General features: G+C 42.0%; 1 protein-coding gene across 1 annotated transcript in view; it reads right to left on the minus strand.

The window, feature by feature from the left end:
- Positions 1-11,545, minus strand: part of LOC124612687 (ATP-dependent RNA helicase DDX51) — a 153,140-nt gene extending 141,595 nt beyond the window's left edge. Inside the window, exon 1 of the mRNA XM_047141022.1 lies at positions 11,294-11,545. Coding sequence (XP_046996978.1) covers positions 11,294-11,316 — 23 coding nt within the window. The 5' untranslated portion in view covers positions 11,317-11,545. The remainder of the gene's footprint in view (positions 1-11,293) is intronic.
- Positions 11,546-12,241: the final 696 nt, after the last annotated feature.

Consider the following 12,241-nt stretch of genomic DNA (forward strand, 5'->3'; position numbering starts at 1 on the left):
AATAGAACATAGCTCCAGCATCATGAATAACCCTTTGGTCATGATGAAAAAAGGTACAGGAGGAGTACGATTAGTGTTAGATGGGCGGACATTGAATAAGCATATAGAGATAGAAAGAGACAGACCCATTAACATCGACGAATTGTTATCCAAATTTGAGGAAGCAAGGTTTTTTAGCACGATGGACCTGACTGCGGGATATTGGCAAATTAGGTTACATCCAGAATCAAAGTAGTATACAGCATTTTTGTTTGATGGTAAATCATACCATTTCAATGTACTGCCATTTGGACTTAATATTTCTGTATCTGTATTTATACGTGTGCTGGATGAAGCATAAGGGAGAGATTTATTGAAGCTTTCCTTCTCTGGTATTGTTGCTTTCCAGCCTGGATTTTCTACTGTTTGATTTTTGCCTGATGGCTTTTTTTTGATCGTAACCCTGTGCCGTTTTCCTTTGTAACTACTTTCTTTTGCATCGCTATACTCAATGTCCATCTTTCTTTCTTTTCTTTCCTGTGTTTCTCTCGTTGCCTTACGAACTGCACTGCACGCTCTACCTATGAGCCGCACTGTATTATCAACTGACTCGGCCGCGTGCAACAGACGGCCTCAAGACCATGCTGATTGTTGGTGCAGCATCTTATGTCCCACATTACTCCCGCCAATATAATTAAGCCTATACCTTCAAACTGATCACGCTCCCTGAGTCAGTTCCCGTATTTAAGCGTGTTATCTACCGCACTTTTCCCGTGCCACACGATCTTGCATCTCTTAACTATGGACCCCTCCCCACCTCCCACACTTTCTCCGTTCTATCCCTGTTCGCACCCACTAAATCCACCTCATTCAGTCACATCTGCCGTCCCCCTTCTTTACGCTTATCCACCCTCAAACATGCTACCCACAGTAATATAAATATATTTATTAATGATTAGTTACTCACTACTTTGACCTTTGTGACTTCTCACCAATTTTAGCGAGTTTTCACCTTCCACTATCGTTGTCTTCCTCAGATTGCATCTTTTTTTCTCCTCCTGTGCATCCATTATGCTCTTTTCATACTTTTCACACATATTTGGGTGTATTTTTGCATAATTTTTCAGCTGCAATTAATTTTCTTATGTAATTTTTCGCATTTTTGCACCACCATGGATCCTTGCTCCTTCCACCTGCGTCAATACAGAAAAGTTTCCTTATCCCTAACCAGATCCCAGTCCCACATACTGTTCCTGCATTGTTGCTGCGCTCATGAAATCCCCCCCTAATGGCATTACCATCAAATTACCCAGGTCTAGTTGCCACCCCTCCTTCCACAATGACCTCCACATGTTCAGATTTCGCCAATCCTTAGCCCGCACCAACATAGTTCTGCAGAACCATATCTACCAAGCCCAATCCTCCTTGCAGTCAGTACCTTCTCTCCATCTGCAAAATTCTGCTATGTAATCCCAAATTCCTGGAACCCATAACACACATTGAAACTCTTGCCCTGCAGGAACTTGAGCAACATGCACAACACCACCTCAAAAAGCTCTCCATCCTGCTCACTTCCTACTGCCACCTCGGAGTACCACTGTCCACCACTCCTAAAACAACCTCCAAATCTCCCCCATGCCCCCTCATAGCTGACAAACCTCACCTTCCAAAACTCACTTCCACCACTACACAGATCCCCAAAACCTAAACAGACCTGCAACACAGTCATGAACCTTCCCTCCAGAAGCCTTAGTCCCATAGAAATATCAGTCCTTTCCAAAGGTCTCACCTTTTGCCCCACTCCCAAATTCAACCATATAGGATTTGTTGAAGACCTTCTCTCTTTCTCCCAGTCCCTACAGTGGAAACACTTCGCCACCAACCCAACCAATTAGACTCAACCAAAGACCAATATTGAACCCTGCCTAACTCAGTTCACTCCTCCATCCAACCGTGATGCACCCCCACTGCCTCCAAACCACCCCGTTACTTTCCAGAATTTCTTATTCTCGAACCTTGCCTCACCACATTCCCCAAATCCCTCAACATGCATACTAACCTTACATCCACAGAAAGAACCGCAGTCAACCACCTAAAAATTGATCCCAATCTTATAATCCTACCTGCAGACAAAGGCTGCACCACCGTTGTTTTGAACCGCAAGGATTACGTGGCATAAGGACTCTGTCAGCTGTCAGATACTTCCACCTACAAACCATGCCACAGTGATCCCATTCCAGCAATCCAGCAGAATCTCCAGTCACTACTCAAATCCTTAGGCCCATCCCAGAACCTCTCCCATAGTCCATCACTCTACTTACACCTACCACTCCCCGCACTCCCATCTTCTACATGCTTCCTAAAGTCCATAAACCCAACCACCCAGGACGCCCTATTGTGGCCGGTTACTGTGCCCCCACTGAGAGAATCTCTACTCTCGTAGACCAACACCTTCAACCTATTACCCGGAACTTATCCTCCCATATAAAAGATACCAACCATTCCCTCAACCGACTCTCCACAGTTCCTGTCCCGTTACCACATGGTGCCCTGCTGGTCACTATTGATGCCACCTCCCTATACACTAACATTCCTAATGCCCATGGCCTTATTGCTATCGAACACTACCTTTCCAGACACCCTATGGATTCCAAACCAACAACCTCCGTCCTAGTCTCCATGACCAACTATATCCTCACCCACAATTACTTCTCCTTTGAAGGCATTACCTACAAACAAATATGCGGTATGGCTATGGGCACCCGCATGGCACCATCCTATGGTAACCTCTTCATGAGCCATCTAAAAACCCAGGATCCTAAATCCCTCACCTGGTTCAGATTCATTGATGACATCTTTGCTATCTGGATTGAAGGTGAGGACACTTTATTCACATTCCTCCAGAACCTCAACAACTTCTCCCCCATTTGCTTCACCTGGTCCCTCAACACAACAAATCACCCTCCTAGATGTTGACCACCTCAGAGATGGCTACGTCAGTGCCTACGTCCGTATCAAACCTACTAACCACCAGCAATACCTCCACTTCGATAGATGCCCCCCCATTCCATACCAAGAACTCCCTTCCGTACAGCCTAGCCACCCGTGGTCGTCGCATCTGCAGTGATGAGCAGTCCTCCTCTAAATATACCGAGGGTCTCACTGAAGCCTTCACTGACCGTAATTATCCTCCCAGCCTTTTACAAAAACAAATCTCTCGTGCCTTATCTTTCCAGTCTCCCACCACCTCCCAAAGTCCCACAGTCCGGCCACAGAGGAGCATTCCCCTCATGACTTAGTACCATCTGGAACTGGAGCAACTGAATTACATTCTCCGCCAGGGTTTCGATTACCTCTTGTCATGCCCTGAAATGAGAAATGTCCTATCCACTATCCTTCCCACCCCTTCCACCGTGGTATTCCGCTGTTCACCGAACCTACACAATATACTCGTCCATCCTTACACAACCCCTGCTCCGAATCCCTTACCTCATGGCTCATACCCCTGTAATAGACCTAGATGCAAGACCTGTCCCATACATCCTCCTACCACCATCTACTCCAGTCCGGTCGCTAACATCACCTACCCCATCAAAGACAGGGCCATCTGTGAAACCAATCATGTGATTTACAAGTTAAGCTGCAACCACTGTGCTGCATTCTATGTAGACATGACAACCAACAAGCTGCCTGTCCGCATGAACAGCCACTGACAAGCTGTGGCCAAAAAACAAGTGGACCACCCTGTCGCTGAACACGCTGCCAAACATGATACCCCTCATCTCAATGACGACTTCACAGCCTGTGCCATATGGATCCTTCCCCTGCAATACATCCTACGTTCCCGTAACCCTCTTGCCCTCAATCTTTGTTAGTCACTGTCCTCATCCATCCAGCCCCCTCCCTGTTCCCATTCCAGCACTACATATCCGTCATTTCACCACCACACCCAGTCTTTTAATTTCTCTCCTTTCCGTTACTTACCCCCTCCCCCCTCCGTCTAAACTGCAACACTTCACCGTCTGCAACTCCCACCATACTATCCCTCCCCCTACCCGCCCCAGCCTCCTCCTTACCCCCACCCAGTCACCACTCCCATCATGCACTGGTGCTGCTGCTCGCAGTGCAGTTTCAGCTCTCTGAGACTGCAGATGTGTGTGCAAGTTGCGTTTACGTAAGTGTGTGTGTGCGCGTGTGTGTATGTGTGACTACTGCCGACAAAGGCCTTAATGGCCGGAAGCTATGATTGTGTGAACCTTTTTATTGTGCCTATTACGACTCAGCAGCTCCGCTATATGGTGAGTAGCAGCTTTCCTTCTCTGGTATTGTTGCATTCCATCCTGGCTTTTCCATTGTTTGATTTAATAATATATGTAGATGAAATCCTGATAATATCACCTTCTTGGGAAGAACATTGTATAACATTGCGTAAGATCCTGAAAAATTTTTGAGAAAGTTATTACGGTGAAGCTATCTAAATCATATTTTGCGCATCAAGAGCTTAAGTTTTTAGGGCATATAGTAAGGGTGCAGGGAATTAGACTGGACCCTGAATGCATCAAAGCTATTGAAGAATGTCCACATCCTAGAAACGTAAGAGAGCTGAAGGGATTTATAGGAATGGCCGGACACTATCAATGGTACATACGAGGGCAAGAACTAAATGACCCGAAAATTTTACGTTTATTAAGGAAGGGAGTACAGTGGATTTGGGATAAAGTGGTGAATGAAGCGTTTGAGAATGTCAAAAGAGCACTTGTTGAATCACCCACATTACATCATCTGGTTATGGGCGAACCATTTAAAATTTCAACAGATGCATCTGATTATGGTATTACAGCAGAGCTTTTCCAAGGAGAATGGGATCTAAATCATGTAGAACACCGAACAATAGCTTCTGCTAGCTGTAGTCTGAATAAACATGAGTTAAATTACACGGCTACACAAAAAATTGTTAGCAACTTTTCTTCTCTGGTACTGTAACATTCCATCCTGGTTTTTCCATTGTTTGAACATATAAAAGATGTGAGACAGGCTCCCTTGAACTTGGAAGAATTCTGACCCAATGGAGACACTCGATAATAAATGTTCTCTACAAAGGTAGAGGAGGCTCAACGGACACAAACAAGAACAGAGGCGTAGCCATGGAAAAGATGTTTCCGAAGATAATTACAGAAAAAAATCAAAGCCTATGGGGGCAGCCATCTCCCAGAACCACAAATGGGCTTCAGATCTGGAAGATCAACACTTACGGCAGTCAGGCTTCTTCCAAACAACATCGACGAAGTGTTACAAAAGAAACAAATGTTCTACACAGTGTTCATAGACTTTACCAAAGACTTTGACCTACTGGAAAGAGATCTTGTAGTCCGAAAACTGGAGAACATAATGGGAGAGGATGTGTATGGGCAAGAATAATTAAGTCAATCCTTGAATAAAACTTAATCACAATATCAGACAACCTCTCTTTTTCGAACCTCATTTTGGAATCAAACAGAGTCTTACAGGGTGACCCAATGAGCCCTTTGCTGTACATTCTTGCCCCACAAGAAGTACTGCGAATTGAAAAAAATGAAGATGTATACATATATGCATACGCTGACGACTTAGCCGTAGGATCATCAGATATACAGAAGCTGCAGAAAATCATTGAGAAAATAGATAAATGGTGTAGTGAACACAAACTACACATAACACAGACAGAAATGGGGATTTTCAGAAAAGGAGGCAAAACACCCAAGAATGTGGAAATCAACATCAGAGGACAAAAAATAAAAATCTCATCAGACTTTAAATACCTAGGGGTGACATTGCAACCAACTATGCTTCACACAACCTGCAACAGAACATGCAGCCCAAGCAATAATAGCAACACAGGACATCAAAAACATCCACCTACTCAATCTAGAAATGGCCCTGAAATTATGCAACACAAAAATCTTGCCAATCCTGGCCTATGGGATGGAGGTTATATGGGACCACCTGACAAAAAAAAAAAAATCTAGAAACACTAGAAAAGGTAAAATCGACTTATCTAAAAAGAGCACTAAGTCTCTCAAAGACAACAAGATCTAGACTAGTGTACCTGCTAGTGAGAGAGACATTCCTAATTGAAGACATCAGACTTCCATATATGATGCCAAACATCAGGGCTTCCAGCAATCAACTGAAGATCATGGAGAATAAATGAGAAACAGTATGGCCGGAGTACTATGGAACCGAAGCAATGACGAACTGCTCATGGACAGCATCAAACTTCGAACTGCGACATGTTGTAACTAGATTATCTATTCACGGCTTTCATAATCTAATTTGCAAAAACAAAACTTATCACAACCCAACCACAACATGTGTGTGTGAACTGTGTAATGAAGCCTGTGAACGATATCACATAGAACTGTGCAGTAAAAGAGTGGAATCTATAAATGAATATACAAAAATGTAAATGTAAAATGTTAAGCAAAGGAACTGTATATGGCTATTTGACTACAATTATACTAAATAAAAAATTTAACTATTTAAACAGCTGCTGCAACATGCAACACATAATAGCATTTGGCCCATGGCTGGCCATCAGTAATTTATTTGCCCAAGGAGAATTTTACAATTTGGCGTCACTGGAAATGTCCAACTCCAACTGGTTTTTCTTTTTTTGAGGGTAGGGGGGCAGGGCAGGTGGATATTCTGATAGTTTTTCAGTGTTTTGCGGGGTTGTAGTAAGAGGGAACTAGTAGGGCTCACTGAGGAATATACTGAGGACTGCAGCACCGTTATGTCAGATGAGTTTTCATTGTACAGGGGTTATTAACACTTAGTAGTTAACCATGGTATTCAGTTAAAGATTATGACACTGGGGCTTGCACTAATACCATAAGGAGATTTGGGGGAGGGGCCAATAAAATCTGTTATAGGGAGGGGAAAGGTGCTCATCCAACCTGCAATCTCATTTAGATGAGTATTGCTGGCAAAAGAGCATCACTGAGATTTATTATGCTTGTCATATTTGAGAGCTGCAGGAGAGGACGTGTAGGCTAAGGTTGGTGAGTTGAGTGGGTTGGGTTTTGAGGGGGAAAGTGACATTGTGGGTATTGTTCGTGAGGTTGATGGGACAAGTAATGGATTGTGTGTGTCACATAACATGGCTGTAGATAGCACTATTTTCCCATACAAAAGGGTTCATAAAGCAACATGGTGTAGCCCTGGTCAGCGTACCTTCAACCAAATTGATCGTCTAATTATTGATGCAGGCATTCCTCAAACTTACTAGATGTATGAACTTACAGGAGTTAATGTAGATTCAGACCACTACATTGTAATTGCGAAACTAAGACCTCGAATACCCAATGCAAGAAAAGTCAAAGGAACACCTCAAAGTAAGTATATGGTATAGAAGTTAAAAAATGAAGACATCTCTAAAACGTACTCTGAGAAGGTTGCTGAGAATCTTGCATTATACACCCATAGTGTAAGTGATAACCTGGATCAGGAATGGAATGCTTGCAGGGATGCAGTCATTAAAGCAGCAGAAGAAGTGCAGGGAAAGAAGGAAAACAACAAAGGAATTCCTGGTTTGATGAAGAACGTAAGAGAATAAGTCAGGAGAAAAAAACTGGCATACAGGAAAATGCTTGAGAAATCATACACTCGTATAGCAGTAAGAAATTATCAAGATAAAAGGAAAGAAGAGAAGAAACTGCATCGGAGAAATAAAAGGGAATGGGAAAGAAAGCAGATTGAAGAACTGCAGACAATTGGAAAAACAAATGATGTTAGAAAATTTTATCAGAAAATTAATAGTGAAAGAAGAGCATTTAAGCCGCACATAATCCTGTGTAAAAGTAAAAATGGCACACTACTAACCAATGACCAGGAGTACTGGAGCGTTGGGTAAAGTATTTCAGTGAACTGTTGGATGCTTCAGAGTCCCCTACTGAAGATATCCCAGTCGCTACAGAAGATTATGACATAGTACCTCCCCCTTCCCAAGGAGAAGTGAACAAAGCAATTGACCGATTGAAGAACAATAAAGCACCAGGGACTGACAATATAACATCTGAACCACTGAAAGCTGGAGGAGTTGAGCTAAATCGTAGGATCTACAAGACTGTGTGCCTCATCTGAGAAAAGGAAGAGTTACCAGAAGAATGGAATGTAGGGATAGTGTGTGTGGTGCATCAGAAAGGAGATCTATTTGAATGCAGCAACTACAGAGGCATAACACTTTTAAATATTACATTCATCTATAGCAGAAGATATTATTGGAAGCTATCAATGCAACTACAGAGGCATAACACTTTTAAATATTATATTCATCTATAGCAGAAGATATTATTGGAAGCTATCAATGCAACTACAGAGGCATAACACTTTTGAATATTATATTCATCTATAGCAGAAGATATTATTGGAAGCTATCAATGCGGGTTCAGACCAGGAAAGTCAACAGTAAACCAGATATTTACTCTCTGACAAATAATAGAAAAGACCAATGAATTCAATGTTGGTGTGCACCACCTTTTCATTGACTCTAAATGTGCATGTGACACAATAAACTGGGCCAAACTTTATGAGGCAATGCGGGAGTTTCGAGTGCCTGGAAAATTGGTGCGTTTAATAGAGGTCACCCTAAAGTATCCCCAGTGTACCGTGCGAGTGCAGTCAAGACTATCACCTCGTTTTCCCGCTCAAACTGGACTAAGGCAAGGAGACTGGCTTTCTTGCCTACTTTTCAACCTGGTGCTTGAAAAAGTGGTATGCGAATCGGGTATCCAGACAAGAGGCACTATCTACTGTAGGTCTACAATTGCTGGGATATGCAGATGACTTGGATTTAATGAGCAGAACAGAGATCAGCTCAAACTGAGTGCAGAGGAGATGGGCCTGAGAATTAACGAAGGAAAGATGAAGTATATGTATAATGGCACTAACAAACCTCTACAGCACACAATAAACCTTGAGGGAATGACATTTGAGCGAGTGGAATGTTTCACCTATCTGGGCTCACAGATAAAAGCAAATGGCACCACCTTTATTGAAATTATGGTTCGCATAAGTGCTTCTAACCGATGCTACTTTGGAATGGACTAAGTGCTGACTTTACAAAATGCTGATATGCCAAGTACTTACTTACGGCTCAGAAACATTGACAATTACAAAGTAGGGTGAAAACAAACTGAGATCATATGAAAGAAGTAACTGAGGAGGATTTTGGACCTGTATATGAAAATGGGATCTGGAGAAGGCAAGAAAATGATGAACTTTACGACTGTTGCAAGGAGGATGATGTGGTGAAGTTCATAAGGCTGTGCAGACTGAGGTGGGCTGGACATATAATGCGACTCAATGAGACAGATCCCGCAAGGAAACCCTGCTGCAGTGAACCTGGAGGAGAAGAGCAGGACGACGACCTAGGTTGAGATGGAGTGACGAGGTTGGAGTGGTCGCTGCCAGAGTTGGTTGCCGTAACGGGAGGTCCATGGCAAAGTCCAGAGAGGAATGACAGAAAATTAATGAAGAGGCCAAGTCCCATCCCGGGATGTACTGCCAATTGAAGAAGAAGATGTAGGTTTGTGAAGTTTATGGTTGTGATTTTTTTTTTTTTTTTTGTGTGGTTTGTTGGTGGGCATTGAGGGCTGCTTTTGAGCTATATAGGTTGACTGACATGGATGATTCCTGTTGGTTTTGTGGCTCTGTCATTATTTCATAAGCTGAGATTTTTTTACAATATTTGTTTTTGGATGGTGGGGTGTTTTGTATTGCTGTATAGTTAGCTTGTCTCTGGCCTAAACCCCTAGCTTCACACAGCTGTCCCACTAGTTTCATTTTATTGGAGTGAGAATTTATTTTTGTTTGTGTTCGCTGACGTGTGTACATACTGATGTAACTGGCGATATATTGTATATGCTGGAAGAAGGTGTTTCCACCGTTTTGATGATCAAGGGTCAAAGCAGATGGGTGGAACTGGATGCTTCCCTAATGCCTCTACAATGATGTATAAGATCAGTCAGCTTAACACAAGGAAAAATACAAGTCATATACACACAAGTGTTTAATGGTCAGCATTAATCTTGTTGAAGGGACAATTCCAGCATTTGCCTGAAATGATTTGGGAAAACTACAGACAACATCGATTAGGATGGGTGAGCAGAGCAATAGCCTCCTTCCAAACATGACACCACTGTGTTAACAAATGCCTTGCCTCATACAACTGAACCCAATGTACAGTTCTGTTAACATGGTCTGTTCATAATTTAATTACCAGTACCTGCACTTGGTTCAGAGACCATGTTGAACTGTATGGACTCCTATACCACCTGTATAACATAAGTTCAACGGATGGAGGAAGGCAACGGCACACTATCTCCAGGAAGACCATGTCTAGTAAAGCATTCTGGTGTTCAAACCAATCTGCAGACTCATGACAGCCTTCCTTACTTTACCATGTACACTTGAACAAAATATAGGATCTGTAAGACAGCAGTTAGTCTGATACAGGATCTGGGGCACAGAGAGACCTCTGTGACACTCTTATCCAAAATAAATATCTCATTGTATTCTCTCTGTATATAGGACATATATACACATCACTTCTTTTTTTGTAAAACATCAGGGTGGTACACCTAAATGTTATAAAATACATAACCGCAACACAAGAAATAAACACAATTACTAAAGACTAAAAATGATCATAGTCCATACTCAAGTGCATTAATGAGGGTACCATAAATTGCGAGTATCCATTAAAAGCACATAATGTACTAGGCATGCATTTGAAACAAAATTAAAAATCATCTCTCGGAGGCTCTAAACAAATGTCTGTAGACACTGACAGAATTCTATGCTTCTTAAAGTCCCTGCTCTGGACTGTAAAAGCAAATTTTACTCGATATCAAAAGCTGCAATCTATTGTAGGCTGCAGATCTTTGCAAACAGTAAATAGAAGCAACAATAGTAGCTGTAGGGATATAAACATTCATGAAATGAAAAACACCGTTATATGCAGTCTATACTTCATCAAAACTCTAGTCTTTATTTTAACCTTTGTACATAAATGTTTTAAATGTTCGTACACAAATACATGTATTAATTTTGCACATAATCTGACGCTTGCAAAGGTCATCATTTGATGGTTATAGGCTACAAGAAATGTTATTAAATGAAAATAAAGTGCTCTAAACAGTACAACAACAAGGTACGGCGAGTACAGTTAAAAACGCAATATTGCGCAATAGGTAAAGAGCTTCAATATATCCTACAAACTACAACACTCGGCTACTTTTACACTATAATACGAAAAATGAATATGTAACATTACCTATTGATGACAAACATGTCCATGCTGTAGTTTTCTTAAGTACTACTTTTATCTTTCAAGTTGGATACATTACGCTTTATTCGTAGATCAATTACGTTATGCTATCATACAAAAAACTTTATTCGTCAATTACCATCACGAGAAACAAAAATATTCATCCTGACATACCAACAACCTTTATTCACCGGCACTACAATTTCAAAACAATACGTTCTAGAACAACACCCCGGTATCAGAGTTCAATGATTATACACACTGTTTACCAAAGATTCTCATCGAACAAGTCACAGGTCGGACGGGAGTGTCTCGCGCCAGTAAAACGTCTGTCTGAGTTCACGTTTCGAAGCGAAAATTTATATCACGTAATTACACCCACCCAGTTTCAGAGAACAGCTGGCTGTGGGTGTCTGCTGGTTGGTTGGTTGATTTGGGGGAGGGGACCTGACAGCGAGGTCATCGGTACCACGGGATTAAGGAAAGAGTGGGGTAGGAAGTCAGCCGTGCCCTTTCAAAGAAACCATCCCGACATTTGATGAAGCGATTTAGAGAAATCACGGAAAACCTAAATCATGATAACTAGACGGGGGTTTGAACCGACACCAGTGTGTTAACCACTGCACCACCTCGCTCGGTGTGTGTCTGCCATTCTGAAAGTAGTTACTAAGACGTGTTCTACGCTTGTCCACTCCCATATCGCTTGCTTATTCTTATTTCACTTTCCTTTTTTGTTTCTCTTGATTTATATTTGCTGCTGAAATTAGTTTTTTTGTATAGTTTATGCTACTGAAGTGACGAACACAGTAAGCAGTTTCAAAATGATGTAGGTTGCGGTAGTTATTCGCAGATGAAAAAGCTTGCACGGGATAGGCAGTGTAGAGAGCTGCATCAAACTAGTCTGTGGACTGAAAATCACTACAACATTGTTAAGGTGATGATTATATTTAAATA

Source organism: Schistocerca americana, chromosome 4, assembly GCF_021461395.2.
Source record: "Schistocerca americana isolate TAMUIC-IGC-003095 chromosome 4, iqSchAmer2.1, whole genome shotgun sequence".
In the NCBI taxonomy this organism is placed as follows: Eukaryota; Metazoa; Arthropoda; class Insecta; order Orthoptera; family Acrididae; genus Schistocerca; species Schistocerca americana.